General features: G+C 34.6%; 1 protein-coding gene across 3 annotated transcripts; it reads left to right on the top strand.

Moving 5' to 3' along the window:
* The first annotated feature begins 472 nt into the window (after window positions 1–472).
* On the top strand, window positions 473–19,564 carry nlrc5 (NLR family, CARD domain containing 5). 3 transcript variants are annotated; one of them, XM_027161728.2, is made up of 45 exons: window positions 473–712; window positions 891–963; window positions 1,144–1,503; window positions 1,987–2,052; window positions 2,184–3,912; window positions 5,374–5,457; window positions 5,553–5,636; window positions 5,802–5,885; window positions 6,035–6,124; window positions 6,231–6,275; window positions 7,827–7,877; window positions 8,756–8,839; window positions 8,942–9,025; window positions 9,155–9,244; window positions 9,332–9,379; window positions 9,463–9,519; window positions 9,628–9,711; window positions 9,804–9,887; window positions 9,982–10,071; window positions 11,017–11,076; window positions 11,170–11,253; window positions 11,363–11,446; window positions 12,160–12,249; window positions 12,416–12,484; window positions 12,674–12,754; window positions 12,862–12,945; window positions 13,041–13,124; window positions 13,215–13,301; window positions 13,905–13,955; window positions 14,152–14,202; window positions 14,439–14,522; window positions 14,619–14,702; window positions 14,794–14,874; window positions 15,026–15,109; window positions 15,287–15,373; window positions 15,631–15,714; window positions 15,863–15,952; window positions 16,594–16,677; window positions 16,893–16,976; window positions 17,176–17,259; window positions 17,483–17,566; window positions 17,857–17,934; window positions 18,033–18,116; window positions 18,211–18,294; window positions 18,398–19,564. In XM_027161728.2, the coding sequence occupies exons 3-45, from the start codon at window positions 1,194–1,196 to the stop codon at window positions 18,468–18,470; spliced, it is 5,238 nt and encodes a 1,745-aa protein (XP_027017529.2). In that variant the 5' UTR covers window positions 473–712; window positions 891–963; window positions 1,144–1,193; the 3' UTR covers window positions 18,471–19,564. The 3 variants fall into 3 exon arrangements, with proteins under 3 accessions (XP_027017529.2, XP_027017528.2, XP_027017531.2); XM_027161727.2 differs by having other exon boundaries at window positions 891–986; XM_027161730.2 differs by lacking the exon at window positions 891–963.
* The last annotated feature ends 1,968 nt before the right edge of the window (window positions 19,565–21,532 follow it).

Genomic DNA, 21,532 nt, shown 5'->3' with positions numbered 1-21,532 from the left:
GTGAGGTACTGGCATACATAGTGCCATAATCAGTCATAATCAGCAAATCATTATGTCTACACTGATATACTGCAAAAGTTGAAAGAGTGAGGAAACAGTGGTGTTATGGGATGTCTAATGCCCATATGAGACAATGACAAAAAGGTGAGAACCTCTCTGACAAAATACTAAAGAAAATTCTCCGTTTTAAATGCATGACTAGTCACAGATATTTTGTTGTTGTGTTTTGGTAATGTTGTTGCTGGCAATATGGTAGTGATTAGCTGAAACCTGGCAACCTTGTCCTCACGTGAACCTCACGTGAACTGGCGCATGTGCTGAAACGGACAATAAATTACTTTTTTATACGTTTTAATAGATTAAACAGCAGTTTACCAACACGACCATGCCTGATTTATGGAAATGAGTTTATGTCTAAAATAAAATTTCGTTAACAAAACATATCTGACACACAATGGGGAAACCCCCAAGACCACCACCACCACCACCTCCTCAAGACACACAACAAAACCCACAGAAATAATGCTATTCACTAATACATTTTTACCTTACCTGAATTCGTGAATCTCTGTTTGACATATTTGCTTCTTTTAAAAAATTTTCAATCTTTCAGAATTTTAAAAAAAAAAAAAGCTTTTTAGTTTCACTTTCGTTTCATTGGCTCTCCAAAGCGATGCCAGGTATCAGATAACAAGATGCCAGGCTGTTCGCGGTAAGTGCGCAGATAATATCCACAAACAGGGGTCTCGTTTAAGGGTTTGAACAGTTTTTTAACGACAGTTTTTTTTAAGACCCTGGCGCTTGTATACGTTATTGCACAGTTCTAATATAACGTGTTTATTTCAGTAGAGTAAATGCGCAGTTTGTGATCTCTCTAACAATGACTTCAGGTGGCTCGAGTGAAACACTGCAGCTAACAAGCCTTCACCAAAACTGCACCAATTTCACCATATAAGGCTAAATGTTTGGAGTTGATGGCTTACGTTGTAAATATATATTTAATTTTGTACTTTTTCCTAAGATATACGCTGTTTATATTACTCATTTAAGCAATTTCAAGTTATTTATTAACAAAAAATGACCCAGTTTATGATTTCATATACAAGACACATTACTCAACCCCAAACCTTCCTGGCATTGCAGATACAACCAGCTAGTTTAATGGATGAAGCACATGGAGCACATGGATAAAGATGGAGGAGCTGGACCTGGAGGAGGATGTTCGGGTTGTGGTGGCCCAGGAGGCCACTGCAATTGTGGACATTTTGTGTGAGCAGAGAAATAATGTTCTACAGCAGATCTATGCCTTAGTGGACCCTCAGACATGTAAGCGGCTACAACAAACGCTCAGCCACCGAGAGTTTATCTCAGCTGTTGTGGATTTTTTCAAAACTTCAAATCAAAACACATGCCGCCATTTTCTTTGCACTATTTGGGAGCTCTGTGAGAACATTCCCTTAGACCTGGAGATACGGATTTTATCCATAGCAGGATCTTCAGCTGGTAAGTTTGTTTTTGTACTTCCCACCTCGTCACTGGTCAGTGTAATAATCACACTCAGGTTTATGCTTTTGTGACTCAAATAACCTAGAAATGTTGCCTAATTAATTTAATGCACACAAGTGATGCATTTAGGTGGGTGTAACCCACCAGAAATAGGCATCAAAACTATAATGCAATGCTGTTAAGAAAATAGAGCACATCTATAGGTTGTATATAAATGTATTCTATTTGAAATGCTATATGATCTAAAATGTAATGATGTAAGTGTATGAAAAGATATCTTTTTTCAGTTCCGATCCAAGGTCGTTTGACAAAATGTGGAAATAAAGTGAAAGTGAAAGAGCAACAGTACAAACAAAGATAAAATGTGACAAAAAATGTGGCGCATTAGTTAAGTTAACATCATTCATGATATTATGATTCAGTTCAATGTTGGAATTTACCTAAGAATCTGATTTATGACTCTTTGCATGTCATGTATAGGAGCATTGGAAAACAACGTTGATTGGGAAACCCCTCGATCACACAATGCAAAGCTTGCACGTCTAGGTACTTTTTACATTTGCCTTATTACACAACATTATTACATAATCCATAGTTCAATTTCTAGGAAGATAATTTTTGTTATTTTAAATTAATATGTGAAAAGCATAGTAAAAAAATGTTACTTTTTTATCCAGATCAGGTACAGAATTACACAAATGCTGTTAAGAGTTTTCTGCAAAAGAAATTCGAGAAGGTGACAAAAGATATGAAGAAAAAGGTTTGCCTAGACAAGACATGGCTTTGCTGGAAGCCACAAAAATATGTACGGGTGAGAGAAAGACAAGCAAAAGCTCAGGAAGGAGAAGAAGATTCACCAGAACATAAAGAGTCTGTAGAGGTTCTATTGAAGAAAACAGGCAGAGTGGTAATGTTATCAGGTCAGGCTGGTTCTGGTAAAACCCTGCTGATGCATTGCCTAGCCCACCACTGGGCTCAGGGCTCTTATCCCTCTATCGAGCTACTTTTTCTACTGGAGTTTCGCCAACTTAACCTTGTCTCACAGCCGTTGTCTCTGAATGAGCTGTTGTTTCGTTTCTTTCTTCCGTCTGAGGAAGACAATGAGCAAAGTGCAGCAGTTCTCAGTTATATTCTCGCCAACCCTGAGAAAATTTGCTTAATATTTGATGGATATGATGAATTTGGGGCTAGATTTACAGACCCAAAGGAGATTGTTGGTTCTGTAAACCCTTACCAGCAACTGCCAATGGCCGACCTCCTCTCTGCACTATGTAGCTCCAAGATACTGCCTGGGTGCACAGTGCTGGTCACATGTAGACCACGCGATGTTTTTGACCTATTCGGAAGTTCAGGTTATTTTGTTGCAGAGCTGCTTGGGTTCAATCACCAACGTGTAAAAGAGTACACTGAGGAGTATTTCCATGAAAAGGAAAGTGACATTAAAGAAAGAGCAGTTAGATTGCTGATGAATAGCCATCATCTGCTGTCCATGTCGCATGTTCCAGGATTATGTCATGTTTGCTGTGTCTGCTTAGATTATTTCCTCTCCAGTGATGTATCTCAGCATCATAACACTCAGCTACCTACGTCCTTGACCCAAATCTACCTCCACATTCTTTCTGCATTTATGAGTCGTTGCCAGGGTTGTGGACCCTCTGATAATCATACCCCATTACTTCAGAGGTATAGGGTTCAGATTGCTAAACTGAGTAAGCTTGCAATGGACGGTCTAGAGAACAGCCGTATTGTATTCTCAACGAAAGAACTGTCTCCAGAGCTAATGAACTTTGGTGCCAATTCTGGAATTCTGTCCCGTGTAGATCTTACTTGTGCAGATGGATCCCGAAGTCTGGGCTGTGCCTTTACGCACCTAACTATGCAAGAGTTCATGGCTGCTTTGCATCTTATGACAAACTCCGACATCACAGAGTCACAGCTCAAGAAGAAGCTTAACTTGAAAAGTCGATGGACTGCTAAGACTGATCCAAAAACTGTGTTCACAGACTCCCTACACCTGTATGTGTGTGGACTCGCTGCAGAAGCCTGTACTTTAAACCTTGTCCTGCTGGAAGGCAGTGAGAATGCTAGCTCTATTGTGCTAAAGCGGCAAAATGCCGTACTTAAGATTTTGCAGCGATTTGTGGTCAGTGGCCGTCAGACAGGTCCCAAGATTATTGAGCTCTGCCGTTGTGCCCATGAAACACAAAACATTAATTTGGCCAAGGATGTTGGGTCAAGAGACCAGTTTGAGCTGCGGAATATAAGACTCAACCCTGTGGACATTGATGCCTTGGCATTTGTAACTTCAGCTGCAAATCGGATGGCATGTCTGGACTTTGGTGCTTGTTCCATTGAACCAGAGTGTTTGACCATCATTCCCAACTGCAAGAACCTGGAAAATCTCATGTGAGTTGTAAATCCTTATATATCTATACATGTGATTAGGATTATATTATGATACATTTGAACAAATGAGCAAAATGTAAAAATGAGCAAAATGTAAAATCATACAAATCATACAAGCAATTTTTATATTTTATCTTCAGTGCATAATGAATTTCCCAAACATTATTTAATGAAAATATTAAATTGCTTTAAAATGTCATGGTCATATTGATTGCCATCTAGTCACATTGCTTAATTTAATAAATACATACAGGTTTGAAGGTTGAATAATCAGCATAAGAGAATGCAAGCAAAATAGATATTAACTTATCACATTTGCTAAAGTGTTACACTTAGGTAATACATACCTATTTTAAAATGTAGGTCTAAGCTAGGGCAAAGTAATGAGTCCACTTAAAGGTGAACCTGTGACCACTGTAGACTCAGACTCATTTCCTGTCTGACCCAAGTGGAAACTGATGTGGCCTTATGCCTTTCGTCAGCCTCACAGTTTGCTGTGTTGTGCAATCTGTGTTGTTTTTCTGCTTACCACACTTATAAAGAGAATCTGTTATTGAAATAATTATTGTAGTGAGCAGTCTGGCCGTTCCTCTTTTCTGCCCTCACTACTGCCTCACGGATTTTGGCTTTCACACCATTCTGTATAACCTTGAAAACTGTTGTACATGACAAACACAAGCATTTTCTGATATACTCAAACCTTCACATGTGGCATCATCAACCATGCCATGCTCAGAGTCACTGAATTTACATTCTTCCCTTTTATGATCTTTGTTGTAAACGTTAACTGAAGCAGGTAACTGAAGCCAAATTATTTTTATGTACATTGCTGGTTGTTATAGAGGTTGATAAGTGTATATACTGTGTATTGGCTAGAAATTAAACTTTACAACATTGCTTGATTAATAATCTTGAAAAGTGTACAAAACTTTCACTTTCACTACATACCCACAAGCACAGTACCCACAACCACTACATACCCACAAGCACTTGAAAAATGTAAAAAAAAAACAAAAAACATTTTTTTAAAATTACATAAAAATGCATATAGAAATATTCAACTGTGTGTCTCTTTTGACACAGTGAATTCTTGATAATGTGATATTTATTCTTTTATAATAAAAGGCACCTTCCATTTTAAATATACAGTATGTAGTGTTGATGGTAGAAGGGATATAAAAATACATTATTTACTGTAAGGGCTAGTGTTTTCTTTAGAGCAATTTAAATAAATTACAAACATAATCTGTAAATAGCTGAACTGTTATTATATAATGGAGAAAATGTAGTGAAATTTGCAGTTCTTTAAATGAGAAAATGTTTGAAAAATGCTTAAAAATGTAAGGTTTTGGCAATTTTCAGTAGAATTATTTTAGTTTTGTTACATGTATATACTGTATAACATACTGTATACCACAAAGTAAATGTGTTTATTGAAATAGGCCTGAATATTCATTTCAGTTTTCGTAGCCGGAAGTATGACGACAAGTTTGCAGATGCTTTGTCTGGTGTCTTGCCCAAACTCAAGACCTTGAAGCAGTTAGAGTGAGTTTCCTACTTTAACCAGTAACATTTCCTCATTTTACATGGGGCTTAATTCAACTCATTGTGCAATGTGCCTTTCATTACTCCATCCACAGCTTTATCAGCGGTGCCCTCACTAATAAAGGAGCTGCTAAACTTTTTAAGGCTTTGGAGTTCTGCCCACAAATCACACACATCAAGTAAAAGCTTACATTCTTACTATCCAGTATGACCTAAAGAATAGTTTAACGAGAGCTTGATGCTTGGACATTTAGTTAAGTGTAAATCAACAGGATAATTCTAAATATTGAGTGATGATGAAAAGGTTATGCAAACTAAATAAAACGAAATGTGTGTTATGTCAGTGTCAGTGATAACTACCTAACAGATGAGAGTGTAAGAAAGTTCACAGAGATGGTACCCAAACTGGATAACCTAACATCTGTCAAGTAAGTGGCTTTACTTGTTGGTTTTCATTCATTTTTTAAATTAGACTAGAGAGTCCATTAGTCCACTTAAAGAACTTTGGTGTATGTGAGTATTTACTGATGTATGCAGCTGTAATTACTAGTTGTCATCTCTTTTATCTTGTTATTAGGTTTGGAAAAAACAGCATCACTAACAGTGGAATATTTATGCTCATTGAAAAAATGGCAGTCTTTCTGAACATTAAGAAAGTCTATGCAAAGTAGGATCTCTTGTTTTTATGTGAATACTTTAATCTCATTAAAAACATTCAGTGTTAACAAAATTAAAACGCATTGCTGTGCTCATGTTCTTCTTTTTGTTTACAGTGCAAAAAAGGAAATCAATGTATGCTTTTACCCGAGATCCCCAAAGTAAGTAACAACTAGCATTGGAGAATTATGTTTAGTAACGGTAGAAGGCTATTAAAATTGTATAAGAGGATTAAAGATTAATCTGGCTGTGAAATTAACCCTTCACATGCCATGTGATGAGTTAAGGAAGTTACTACGTGTCTGCCTACAATCAATCCTACTTTATTTTCAAAGAAATTACAATTGTACATTTTTAGAAATGATTTAGAGCTATACATTATATATGAATTAGAATTACGTAGAAGTTATTTAATTGTTGCATAAATGATTTAGTAACAGAAACACAAACAGTTAAAAAAAATACTCGACCACAGTCACTACATTCACTTTCATTTATTATTATTATTAGTCCCATTGTTTTATTGAATATTTCCTGTGTGTATTTTCTGTCATGTGACAATAGTTAAATGAATGCACACACAATAGTCCATATGTAATAGTGAATAGATTGCATGTCACTCTGAAACACAAACGTTTTCAATATGTAAACTCTCATCCCATCGCAGTTCCACTAATTTGGTAACTAACATGAATTAATACTACAGTTACAATATTAAAGTTAATTTTATAATGTTTGCTGAAGATCCTTTTAATTTTTGGAATATAATGTCTTAAATGGTCTTACCTATATTGTTTTTTAATAATTATGTTTCAAATTCTAAACTTGATTTAGCTAATTTAGAAATCGCACATGTGGTAATGTTGTACATGTGGCAATGTTTTATGTTTACTGGACACATAAACTTTTACATTGTTATTACTTCATTTATGAGAAAAAGAGGCAAAAGGGAATGTAGACATTGGATATTAGACATTGGATATTAGAAATGGTCAGGCGTGACATATTTAATGTAGTGTGGAAAGAAAAAACTATGGACTCATTTCTTTTCTAATTTTACCTTAGTGCCTGTCTGCAAATCGCATCATGCTACAGTATCTAAATGTAGCTAGCTTGAGACTTGAGTTATGGATCTAATCCTGTTTATTATTTTCGGCATAATTATCAAAACAGACAAAAGCAGATATACCAGATGTGTCCAATGTTATCTGGAAGCCACACCTGAGTGTACTGAAAGCAAAGATCAGATGGTTAAACAGTGGAATGAGGTTTGGCTCCTGCTTGATTGGAATGAAAACCTGCACCAACACATGCTATTTGTGACTGGACACTCCTGATTTAGACAGTCAGTACAGATAACAGTGGACATTTTACAATTTACAGTTTAAATTAATTTACAGTTTAAATGACCTAATAAAAGACATTACTTTATGATATATAACAGAACAACCTGAAAGAGAATTTGTTGTTAATCCAGATAGACATCATCATTTTGTTTTTTTCAAGTAATATTTTTTCTTAAGTAGAAAATATTTGTATGGTATTGATGTGGAACTTAAAAATGTGTGAATGTTTTCAGAGCTATATAAAGTGGAACATTACAAAATGTGACCATGTGAAGGGTGTTTCCATGCTGACACACATTAAATGGTGCAATGTACATGCTTTTAAAAAACTACCCTGTTTATATCCTCTTTCTTTCTTCCCATTAGCAATGCAAGCACCAATGACACACACAACAGAGGCAAATCAAAAGAACTAATGTATGTACATAGTTTATTTATTTGTTTATTTGTTTATTTATTTATATTTTTTATTTATTATATTTATTTTATTTAGTTCTTATACAGGTAATGACATACTGCTAAAATCTAAAATTTATCAATATCCTTATTAGACTAAATAAAATAAAACTATTAAGGTTCACTAATGGATTATAGTATAGAAATGAACAATGTGTGCTTAATCTATCTGCTTTTTTTGAGGAAAAATTATGAAAAAGTAAAAAATCCACATTTATGTTTATTACACTCATGACTGTATTTCACGTATTTTTTTTCCAGTCAGTGATGACGTGTTATTGATGTGTCAGTCTGGGCTAGAGAAAAATCAGCCCTAGCCTCAAATCTTCATATATTTGTGTACTTTTTTTATGACCATTTGAGGTCCTGTTGTATTTGCTTCCACAAATATCAAATACCTCTTCACAGCAAATAATTTGATATGGATGGCAGGATGAAAACAGTTCATTATTGTCTTTTTAAGCCTTGCCAAAAACTAGCCAGCTGTCCTTGGCTTCAGGATCATTAAATAGTTTCCAATTTCCTATTAATTTTTTTAGGAATAAGAAACAGAAAGCTCAGAATGCTACACCCTGAAAGGATTTACAGTAGCTTTTGGTTTCCATCAAACTTGATTATATTCATGCAGGCAAGCATAACAATAGTCCAAATATTGTAAACACTTGAAACTAATCATAACATTATCTGCAGTTTGTTTTTTGCATTTTTGTACTAAGCTAGCTACTTTACTTATACTTTTACTTGATACACTACATTTTTAGTGCTGAAAGTAAAAAAAAAACCTGTTTGTTAACAAGTACAAACATGACACTTTTCCCCCCTTAAATGTGTGTGTTTAGATTGAATAACTGGAATCTGAAATGTGTGAATGTGTACAATCTCTGCACAATGCTCAAAGGCTGCTCGTCTCTCACTGTCCTCAAGTAAGTGCTATTATACACCACACAGTAGGGCTTTTCAATCCTTTAATGTACTTTTTATCACATCTAAAATCTTTTATCATATCTTTATATTTCCCCTTTTAGTTTGTCTAACAACTCACTGGGTAACAAAGGTCTAAAGAAGCTACTAGAAAATCTGCATACTTTCCACAGCATTCAGGAAATGAAGTGTGTTACAAATGATTGTAGATTCAATTTTTTTTTATATGAGCTTCGTCTGTTTAAGTCATATTTGTGATGTCCCATTTTATATCTGAATATAAAAATGTGATTGTGAAATGTTGTCCTTAAATGCAGTGTAAGTGAGAATGAAGTGGATATGGATGGTGTGGTGCTTCTCTCAGCTTATTTCTGTTCTCTGAAAAACCTGACTGAAGTAGAAGCAAGGTAACACCAATTATAGTAATTGATATCCTATTATAAAGAGTACTTGTTATGATTTAACAATTATAATGGCATTCTGTTTGTTTCTAGCCATAACGGAAATAAGAAACTGGTCTTGACATTTGACTATAGTAGAAGGTACAGCAAAAGTTTATTTCCTCTTTGCTCTAATGTTACAGATTGAAGTGTATTATTCATAACAGTACATTGTTTTCCTGCAGTGATGAGTTGACCCGGTTAACTGCAGATAAGTGTGATATTCTTCACAAGAAACTCAGGTAGAATGCTAATGCAATTTATACAGGATTAGTACACCTTATTAATGATTTTCACAAAAAATGACCATTTAAAATAGCTTTATATATTTATCTTTTATGTCATTTCAGCTTAACAGAATGTGACATACACTCTAATGATATGAACAAGCTGTGTGAGACTCTGCTCAATTGCCCAAATCAGCTAGACCTGGAGTGAGTTCACTGTCAGCCCCCTAGTCTATATATACACCACAGTCGCTTGTGTATTTTAAAAAATATTTTTTCCTTATTGTTTTCTGTTGTAGTTTCTCTCGTGGAACTTTAACGGATGAGTCTATTGAGAAGTTAATAATGTTCCTTCCAAACATGTCATCTCTCAATCTGCTAAAGTAAGGATTTGTATTTAGTTGGATTCTAAAAAAAATAAATAAAATACACAATTACTGAATTGTGATTGTAAAGTTGCTTTGTTATCTCTTTTAGATTAAGTCACATCCAGATGTCAACAGATAGTGCTTTGTTATTGGTCCAATTGCTTTCTGATTGCCAACGGACTACAGCTGTGGAGCTCAGGTAAATGATATGAGCGTAATCTGCATCTACTGTATATTAGAGTGACCATACTTCAACTTGAACCTGGGCATTTTCTCTTTTTGGGATCTAAAAAACGCATTAGTCCAGGATTTCTAGATTGCCCAAAATGTCCAAGATTTTGATTATTGCATCCCCCACACATTCTCTATATTTTCATTGCTTTAGGTTCAGCCTTTTGGCCCATCACAACTGAATTATGTACATACCCTCCCTATATCCACTGGTGAAAATATTTTAAAAAATATATGTCATTACTCTCAATGTGTATGAAGCAAGTAGTGCACCGCCACAGCCACCATGTTAAAAAGTAGCACATGGTGCATAACACCTTGCTCAAAATGAAATACATGTTTTGTTTCAGTCAGGAAGTGGACCAAATATTTTTACACACAAATATTCTTTATACACTATTATCACACGCAGTGCACATGACACATCTTTACTGTAGTAACATTAGTGTACAAAGGAAATTAATTACTATAGCTTGATAAATCAATTCTGTACACTACAATTTTAAACATGTTTTGCTAAGACATATACCTTCAAGAAAAGGTCTAATGAGATATTTTTTTCGTTATTTTATTTAATTCTATGTCCATTAAAAGAAATGTTTTGTAGAAAGTGTTTGATTCTATTTATTTTATATGTTAGAGACATTAGTTGAATTGAAAGGAGATAAATTGGCCATATACGTTATTATGAAATTTATTAAGGCAACTGTGTGTGTATTAAATTCATTAACATAGTTGAATAGTTTTGGCGGGAAGTGTCAGCTATGTTTATTAAATATTCCTCCAGTCCACACATACACACTGACCACTTGAAGCCCCAAAATCACAAACTCTCAAAACCGGAATGCAGTCATTCTATCTACCTGTGATCTGCAAGTGAGGTCATTATAATTGATGTTGTATCTGTTTACAGACCACTGGGAGAAGCATTCGTTAAATTTGTCCAGGCCAAAGCAGAAGCTGCATTATGCAAGTGAGTCAAAATTGAAAGTAAAGAAACCAAAACTTTAGACATGCACAGAATCATAAACTGAATAGCATGGATTTGTTTGTGTTTACTCAACAGGTTTAACCATTATGACCTTGGCAGTGCCAATCTGGCAAAGCTCTGTGGTATACTGGAGCAGTGTCATCATTTGACTTATCTGGAGTATGTGTTATCCAGTTCAAAGTCTGTCAGCTATCAGCAATCGATTCCCATAAATTCTCTCTTTCATGATAAAAGCATAACAATGCATTCTTTTTCTTTTCTAATGTAGTCTGTCCAGCAACTTCCTTAAAGATGAAGATGTGAAGACCTTTGTTCATTTACTGCCCAAGCTTCACATCTCTAGCTCTGTGAGGTAAAGGAACTGTTTGTCTTATAGGTTGTCTGCCAGTGTTCACTGTATCTCCAAAATCACAAACATGACAATCATTCTAAAACTATCTTTGGTGCAAGACGGTGCAGCATGATGGTGCTTTTCTTACTACCACCATCTTAGCTGTAACGTGTGCTGAATTTTGGTCACCCTTTATTTTACCCATGAAATACATATTCAAAACATCCTCTAAATCACTTTATTTGCACCAAACAAATTAAGATTAAGAAGATTAACACCACCATATATTTGAACACCATCTGATATTTATTGCACTAACTTATAGTAAGGTACTGAAAGGTCCCTTCAGACTTTAGTGGTCATTAAACAGCATTTTAGAAAATGACATTTTTACAATTATACATTTTACAATTATTACATTTTACAATTAATTTTGTTTTATATATATATATATATATAGTGTTGTAGTGTACTTCAGTTGTGGACTAGATTTGCAGTGCATTGATTACAATAATGTAGTGCACTGTTGAGAAAAAAGATGTTGCAAAAGATGCTTTTGTTGCAAAAGATGCTGGGCATCCTGTGTATTATGCCTCCATTATTTGAGAGTTACTATTATATTAAATACTATTAGTATTTTAGTATTGAAATACTAATTTAGCCAGAGCAAAAACATTGCAGTATTTGCTTCTTATACTTTTTAAAATTATTTAATCCCTGATTATTTTCCACAGCCTCAATAATAACAGACTAACCGAAGTAGGTGCGCTTGAGCTGCTGAGTTCATTGAATACGTGTGAAAAGGTGGCAGCCGTGGAAGTGTGGTAAAACTAAGTTCATTTATTTGTTTGCAATTCATTCTCTTGTGCTCTCTGAGAGCTTGTAGCTAACAAGAAGTAGCTGTGATAGTCTCTCTGTGTTTAATAACTGCTTCTGAATAATACACCAAAAAGAAAATATATTATATTGAGTTTTATTTCTAAACCTTAGCCTTGAAAAGCTGGAGCAGAAGGCCCTGATTCACTTTGTTCAGAACAATTTGACAGACAAATCTGTCAGGTAAGTACAGCCTCAACATGTCAATTTTGTTAACTATAATTCTAATAAAATGGAGAGAGAAAATGCATTATACTTATTGGATGCCTGGCCACATTTACTTAATTAATGAACTTTTTGTTTCTGTTTCTCCCTGCTTTATTTTTCTGTGTTTTGACCATTTCCTCTTTCTGTCTTGTTCACATAATGCAGTCTGAAGCATTGCTGTTTTGAGTTAAGCCATTTGCAATATCTTGTGAAAATACTCACCAGTTGTCCCAAACTTAAATTAGAGTAAGATGATTTATTTATTTTTTGCGTTTTAAAAAGAAGACGCTCTTTAAATAAAATGAATTAGTATTGAGTGTTGTCTGTGTTGTTCATTGTTTTTTCTCCTCTAGGTTATCATCCTGCACTGTACAAAGTCAAAATCTGTGCATTTTAATGAATGATTTGGCTACACTGAGCTCAGTACAAACACTAGAGTAAGAATCTCAAGCAGACATGTATTTTGAGTGCACTCACAAAATTATTTCTTACGTTACTATATATATTATATATATGCTCTTCTTCTTTGCAGACTACGAAACAATTCTTTGAATGCTGAGGCAGTTAAGCATTTGGTTACTAAGTTGTGTAGGACTTCAGATCACAGAACAATTGGGTGAGCATGATGCAGCAGGTCAGGATATCAAGCCATTTGCATTTGGATTATACCATGTGATCAAGGCTGTTTTTGTTATTTGAATGTTAGGATAATGGAGCCATGGATCAAAGGGGAAGTTGCAGTTGACCTTGTGGCATGCTGCCTGCAACTGAATCCATACATAAAGGAGATCAGGTGTGTCTCTGCCTAATGTATTCAAAAATAGAATAAAAAATCACAAAAATTACAGTAAATTTGAACTGAGTTTATGCCAGTTCCAAGTCTTTGAATTCTTTAATTCACTCATGCAGTGTAGTCTTCAGCACATGGACTACACCCATATACAATTACACACATGCATTAATTAATACCACCAGTGTGGTTTATAGACTTCTTTCAGACAGTTTTTTAGTTTTTTGTCAATACAACTTCTGGTTCTAGTCATTCATCTGATTTTCCTTTTTTTAATTAGCGTTTATGTCTCCACTATTGACACACTAGGATATTTTTATACCACATTTATTTAGTTTTATTTATGCTATAAGCTGACTAGACTAAAAGTGAAAAAGTCATTGAGGAAAAAAATATATATATTTTCCCCTTTCTGATGTTTAAACAAATGAAACATTAACTGAATCTCTTGACCTGTATTTAATAATGACCAGTGAGTGTATAACAATGCTTATTTTGTTATGCAAATATAATAAACTAGATTTTTATTTTATTACAATTATAAGCTTTTATTTATATTTGAATATATTTCATCAAATGTGAAAAATAAATCATATGTTCTTGCAGAGTTGAAAAGACATGGCTTAACCTTTCTTTTGAAAGCCTCACCTCTGCCACGTAAGTCTCAAAACTTCTACTTTCTTCTACTAAATGTGTCGTAAAAGAATAAAACAGAACAGGGATGAAGTTACAAGATAATAATGTATTACCTGGTGATGTTATATGTTACCGCTCTAAAATTCATACCTGTATCTGATTATTTACCAGTAAGCTTTTATAATAAATACATACATGCTGCACTTTTCACTTTTAGGGTCCCTAATGAGAATGGGAATTTCTCCCTATCTGCTGTGCACTCTATAATGTGAGTTGTTGTATATTCTTATGTAGATAATTAATAATTTCAAAAGTTCTATATGATAAAAGGTATCTGATGTATGCAAAACTACAGATGAAACAAAACAATCAAAACTGCAGACCTAGCATCATCTGCTTTAGTTGTATTTTATCAGACCCTTGAATTCATTTATTATGGGCTCTTAGTGAATTTATTCATACACATTGTACATATTGAGTGTATTGTCCTTCTCCTTCCCTCAGCTTTCATGACTGTGAAGTTGAGGGGCAGCACTTATCTACACTGCAGTCTACCATCCAGATGTGTCCCTCTCTGCAGCAGCTACAGTATGCTAAATAAAGAAAGCCCTAACTGTATTAATCAAAACCTAAAGGTTTTATTCGCATTATGTGCAATCAATACTTCTTTTTTTTTTTTTCAAGGTTTTCTCAGATGACTATGGGTGCACTTGGTGCAGAGTTTCTCTCGTCAGTTCTTCCCTCGCTGAAGAATCTCAAGATCCTCAGGTGACAAACGATCACCAAATTAATAATAAGTAATTATTTCATATTTTATAAAAAGTCAGCTTGTTAAAAATTATTTTATATGTTTCCACAGTCTTAACTCCAATGTAGAAATGGTAGATGAAGCAGTAATATTTGCATTACAGCATATGCAAAAGCACCTGGAACGGCTGAGGTATAGCTCTCGCATTCCTTTTTTAATGCCCATTTCTTTGCTGTCAAAATTAGTTTTTTTCTGATATGCATACAAAATAACTTTCTATTCCCCAAATCCCAATATATTTTTATTTCACACTGGTTTCTAAAATGTTTCCAATGTCTCCTAGCTTGTCGCATTATGTAATTAAAGACAGTGGAGCTGCAGTATTAGGGAATGCCCTTCAATATTTGACACGAATGCGATCACTCAGGTAGGAAGTGATTCATATCCTTTCTGTAATTCTGTCTGTACTTTCTGGCGCTATTGACCATACAATCTAGTCATATATACAGTACATTTAAGAAATCTGAACCAAAGATCAGAGCCAAATCGTATCTAAAAGTAAAAGTTTTACATCAGTGACACTGTGTTTTCTTGCTCAATCTAGTCTCTTGCAGTGCTTAAATTGTACAGCAGCAGGAGGGCGTGATCTGGTCTGTGGTCTAGTCAAGTGCCAGTCTTTGGAGGAAATTAAGTAAGCATCCTCTACATTATGGTTTACTCAGAGTGTGTAAATCACCTAGCAGGGGATGTTCACTGCTATAACTGAATTCTAGTTTGCTGTAGGCATTGTTGTATGATCTGTTGTATTCTATTGCAACACAATTACATTGCGTCTGTAGAACAGAAATAAAACAGTAGTAATAAAAGCTAGGCTCTGAAATGTCATCATAGCTAATTGTGCACTATGAGTGTTAGATGTGGTCACATTGGTGTAATTTCTCTCCAAAGACTAGACTGTTTAGAACTGGATGCAGAAAGCTTAGCTTGCTTTGCACAAGGTCTCCAGGCCATGACATCACTTAAAAAGATCAGGTAAGTAAACCTGGCTCCCTTAAAAGCTTAATGAAAGTTGCAAAGATTTATTTGTTTGTTTGTTTGTTTGTTTAATCCACTAACCTGTTTCACTTGTAACACACCAACCCTACTCATACTTCTGTGTTATGATGGGTTTATGTTTCAGTTTGAATATTAAGACAATCTCGAAGGAAGGCAGTGGCTTTTTGTGTCTGCTAGCTAGTCTGCACACGTTGATTGAGCTAGAAGAGATTGAGTAAGTTTCATTTTCTCTTCCTTTCTCTATCACTTTATATTTTGCATGTGTATTTACAATTATTTAGAAAATGAGCTTATACTCTACATAGTTCTGCAGAAATCCCCTTCACACTTTTCACTCTGCCACTATTTCCTGACCCTGATACTGAGTTCAGATCATGTGGTTGTGCTGTATTCAGGGTTCTGGGATCATATCTATTCTCTTGGCAGAGAATTTGTCATTTTCTTATGGCAGAGAGTATTTACAATTCTAAGAATAAACCAAATATAATATTAATAAACCTATTTCTTGACATTTGTAATATTTGAAAGATTAAACTAGTCTTATTCTTTTTTTTAAAATTAATTTCAAGTATTTGTTTCTAGAAAGAAGTAAAAATATCCATCAATAGTATAAGAATAAGAAAATGTAATGATGGCAATTAGTACAAAATTTAGAAACATTAAGTCTTAATGTTCAATCCTATATTTGCTTTACTGTAACCTTATAAGAAGAAACATGATAGATTTCACTCTAAACATATTTTCACCTGGAAATATATTATTTTAATGTATAGATATAGATATCATTGTTTTCAGCCTAAATGAAATGAAATGAAAAATGTGCTAAACTTTTGTACATTTTTTATTTTTTACTAGGTTGATAAGGTTGAGGATCGGGGATCAAGGGATTGAGGAGCTTGTGAAACACATCCCGAAATATACTAGACTGAGAAAGATAAAGTAAGTTGTCATTCGGAATGATTTTCATGAAGTCATAAATTCTAAGCTTTGTTTTCTTATCAGTATGAATTAGTGATGAAATAGCGTTCTCTAGTGGAAATGATGCAACTAGGCATGCATTGTTTTTTTACTATGCAAAAAGCTTCCTTTTTCTACAAATGTCCAATGTTTGTTATTATCAGACAATTTTTTACTGTAATTTTTTTGTGTTGAAGTCTGTCTGAGAACTGTGTGAGTGACCATGCTGGAGAAATGTTGGTGAAAGCACTGTCCAACTGCAGAGCACTGCAACACATAAAGTAAAATAAAAAAATTATCACTCATCTTCTTACATTTACTTTCTTTGTAGTATTTCATATGGTATTTGCAAAATATAAATAAATGTATGGTACTGTATATATATCAGTATGTCACCCACAATGCGGTGTGTAATAAGCTGGACAAAATCGGACAAAAGCTGAAAATCTGTTGGTGAACACGATGTTTTCTTATGTTCAGTCTTTCCAGAAACAACCTTGGTCAGAGCTTTGCTGCTCTACTGGGTCAGGTTCTTCCATCTCTCTCAGAGCTTTCTGAATTGGAGTAAGTTTAATAGTTATTTAGGGACAAGTTACAGTATATGGAACAGGACAATTCTTTTCATGTTTCATGTTGTGATCCAGGTTATAGATCCACATTTCTTTTTCACTTAGTATCCTGTGTATTCTAAGTGTATAATAGTATTACTAAAATGCTCATGTTTAAATGGTTTAATGGCTAAATGCATTATCTAATCTCTCCATTTCCTTTCTGTGCTATCTGTAAGTCTCTCTGAAAACCAGATGGGTTCAGAAGGTTGTTCAAGTCTCTGTAAGGGTCTGGTCAGCATGAAGGCACTGAAACAACTACAGTAAGATTCCATGTACTCTTATACTCTTTTCATAAACCTAAATAAAACACTTAGTCTATTATAAGTTTGTTGGCCTGTTTTTTTCTTTTCTTTTCTTTTCTTTTCTTTTCTTTTCTTTTCTTTAATTTTCTTTTCTTTTCTTTTCTTATCATTTCTTTTAGTTTCGGTGTGTGTGTGCGTGTGTGTGTGTGTGTGTGTGTGTGTGTGTGTGTGTGTGTGTGTGTGTGTGTGTGTTTAAGCCCAATATTTCCAGCCTTTCCCAGTTTTCTTAAAGTTTATTTTTCTTTCAGCTTAACCGCCATTGGAACCCCAGACTTGATCAATGTTGTATCTTGCCTCGAACACTGTACCTCAATAGAAGACATCAGGTACATCTGACAACAGTTTATAATCTGTACTGAATTCCATTTTCCAACATAACTCACATTTCCTGTTTTGCCCTGTGGTCTGGCATGTTTTTCTTCAGCCTGTCATGGAATTTATGTGAAAATGACGTAGTTCTAAAACTGGCTGAAGTTCTGCCACTATGCAGAAACCTGAAAAGACTTAAGTAAGTGTTTTGATCATTAGACTGGGTGTATGGCACTTGCATATCAAGATCTATTATTGGGCAGAACATAGATGATATTATCTTTTTTTTCCAGTCTGGAGGCCAATAATATCAACACATCAGGAGCTAAGGCCCTTGCTAGATGTTTGCAGTTTTGTCCTTGGATTGAAGTAATCAGGTAGTTGGAACTAAAACCTGATTAATCTGTATCACATGTATCAGCTAATACATTTGTTTTTATATTTGAATTCATCTAATAAGTGCAATCTCTGTTTTGTAAGGCTTTGGAGGAATCCAATTAACAAGGATGACCCGATGTTAAAGGACAAGAGTCTGAATTTCTCATCAATTTAATCTGAAGCACAATTCTTCAACATGGTTCCTTAGTTGTTGTTTTTTTGTATGTTTAAATTTCTATTTATGACTTTTTGTGGTATTAGGAATGTCAAGATATTTCTTTTACATATTTGGAGAACACATTACCTCATAATACCAGTAACTATTCCATGCCACAGTTAATCTAGTTGTCTGGGATTCTGAGGTTTATGGAAGTGATGTGAGCATTCCATTTTTGTACCTTAACAGATACAACTCTCTGTATGTTTCCGAACATGCTATACCTGCATGTTCAGAGACATAATAATCAGCAGTCTTGAACAGTTCCAAATAACATTTTTGACACATAGTATGCAAAACACAGTAGGCTCCTAGTTGACAGAAACTGCAGAAAACACACAAAAAATGGTTAGACTTCAATAGGTGAATGAAGCTTGTTAGCTTTTTTACTTCCAATCTTTCATACACATTATCATATTCTAATATACCATATAAAATGCAGATAGGCTGTGAAATAATCAGATTTACTCCATTAATATAGGTATCTTATAACGTATCACCCAAAACAGAAAGCTATTTTTTTCAATAGTCCTTCCATTAACCCATCCTAGACTTCTCCTTGTTGTGTTCTCCTGCATATCCTCTATTTATTTCTGCATTGATTCATTTAAATGTCTTTAAGAATTGCACTGAAAAATTATACATTTCTGGACAGTGAAACACTGGATGATGGTATCTGATATGAAACTGAGTACTACTTTAAAAACCTTTTAGTGAGTAAAGTATTAGTAACTTTGAGGGCTAATCTCTGAACACAGATAACAAACCTACATAAGTAAAAAAAACTACAGTATATAACCAATTGTTCATTTGGCTTTCATGAAATGACAAGCCAGCATACATAGTTCAGTGAAGAAAATGAAGTGCCAAAATAGAACCCCAAAATATTATGATATCTTTTCTATAGCTTCCAATAATGGGAAATTGTTGAACACACCCATACATTTTTCCACAGAATTCAATGTTATATTTGACAAAGTCTGACATATTTTGAAGTCTGTATGCTATATGTGTATATAGGCTTGTCAGTAAAGCACAGGAATGAAAATTCATTCATTCTGTTATTGCTTCTGTGTCTGTGTTCTCACCTCATATACAGTATTATTCATCAACTATGCTATAAAGTTCTACTTGTGGTTCCGTAGATGGCTGGCAAGATTTTGGTCCCCACTTCAAATTTTGCAGGTTGTTGGACCACTCTGGTTTCTCAAGCAAAAATGCTGCCCCAAATGTAATGGGGACTTGGCACCCCTGCTAAGTGACCTGAGCCAGAGTGTTTGGCCCTTTGGACTGATGTTATTCAGTAGCCAAGTAAACACTTCAGAATTCCAGAGCCACTATTACATGAGCCTTATATTCCCTTAAGTGCAAGCTGCTCTGCACATGGTCTACAACTCATTTTCTAGATCTGGTGTACTGCTTGATTACTATCTATTTTTTTTATCAAATGCTAGACAATGACATGTCCTCATCTACATAAAAGTGTAAGTTGTAGTCAAAACAAGCATTTCATGGCATTTATCCTTGGGCTCATCAACTTAAGGAACCTTTCTGAAAAAGACGTGGAGACTTTATATACTGTACATCAATTCCTTTTGCAAGAGCCCCTTAAGGTAATAACTATATACTATAACAAACTAAAATCGGTTTCACTTAAAACTGCATTTCTCTTTGTGATTACTTCAGCAAAATTATCTGTAACATTTTGAAGAAGTTCAGAATTTTCCACAAGTCTCCTGTTCAATGAAGCATGTGATCAGAGGACATGCCAATGGATTTAATCTAACATAAAACATCAAGTTTTACACAAACCAGCTCAAATGCAAAAATGGGACAAACCATATACTAATAAATTCTAAAGACTGTAATTATTTCTAAAATTCAACTTGTCTCTCCGTGTGGGATAGGCACAGGCTCCCCGTGACCCGAGGTAGTTCGGATAAGCGGTAGAAAATGAGTGAGTGTATGAGAACTTGTCTCTCAAGGTGTTGCTGGTAATATTAATTTTAATGTAAGCCTTTGTTAAATGGAAAAACAACACCAAACAGAAGCATTTTTACTAGAGCTCTCTGACTTCTGGACTCCTGTACACTGTACATGTAGTAGGTGTATTTTTACTTTCACTTGAATGTTTTAGTGTAATACAGTGAAACCCATCAGTTAATACAACAATACAACAAAGTTCTAGTTACAAAAATTGACTCAGTTTTGCAAATTAATTAAGGAATTGTAAGAGGACTTTAGCCAATATATATGTGTTATGTATAAGTGTTTCCAGAAATCTGATCATTTTATCATGTTTCTTTTCTGATAATCTTAATTAGTTCTTTCGGACAACCCAATACTTTGGGACAAATCTGTGAATCTGGCCCAGTGACAGCCTGCACCCCTTCATGGAGAAAGCTGAAAATGGGTTTGAGCACCTGACAGCTTGAGGGGTTCTGAAACAGGAATGGTAGAAGATTCTTCTTGCAAACTTTCATGCAATCATTTTTTACAGCAATGGCTGTAATGATACAATATGAGCCATATCAATATTCTCTGCTCATTGTTTACTTCAAATATAGCATCTCTGATTCAACCACAGCTTTTGTTGTTTTCTTACTTTAGGTGATTCCTACAATTATTTTATTCAATTCAATTCAATTCAAACTTATTTGTATAGCGCTTTTAACAACGGACATTGTTTCATAGCAGCTTTACAGAACAAAGAAAACATAATAAAAAAAAATATTATACAAAGAATCAAGACATATTAGACAAATGTGCTTGTATTTATCCCCACTGGGCAAGCCTGAGGAGACTGAGGTGACTGTGGCAAGGAAAAACTCCCTTGGATGGAAGAGGAAGAAATGTTGAGAGGAACCAGACTCAAAAACCTCATCCTCATTTAGGTGACACTAGAGGGGGTGATTATAAATATACAGTCCAACAATTGTGTATTGATGTGGAGGTTGTTGTCCTCAAAGACCACATGGAGTTGGCATCTCCTCTTAGAATGTCCAAAAACTTCATGAAGC

The sequence above is a fragment of the Tachysurus fulvidraco genome, chromosome 13, assembly GCF_022655615.1.
Source record: "Tachysurus fulvidraco isolate hzauxx_2018 chromosome 13, HZAU_PFXX_2.0, whole genome shotgun sequence".
In the NCBI taxonomy this organism is placed as follows: Eukaryota; Metazoa; Chordata; class Actinopteri; order Siluriformes; family Bagridae; genus Tachysurus; species Tachysurus fulvidraco.
This window is presented reverse-complemented; position numbering and strand designations above follow the sequence as displayed.

What these genes read in the sequence shown, in the direction of transcription:
- nlrc5 (XM_027161730.2), top strand. Translation starts at nt 1,194, where the DNA reads ATGGAGGAGCTGGACCTGGAGGAGGATGTTCGGGTTGTGGTGGCCCAG. An exon ending in TCTGCTGTGCACTCTATAAT is followed by an intron (nt 14,203 to 14,438) that starts GTGAGTTGTTGT and finishes TCCTTCCCTCAG; the next exon opens with CTTTCATGACTGTGAAGTTG. An exon ending in CCCTCTCTGCAGCAGCTACA is followed by an intron (nt 14,523 to 14,618) that starts GTATGCTAAATA and finishes TTTTTTTTCAAG; the next exon opens with GTTTTCTCAGATGACTATGG.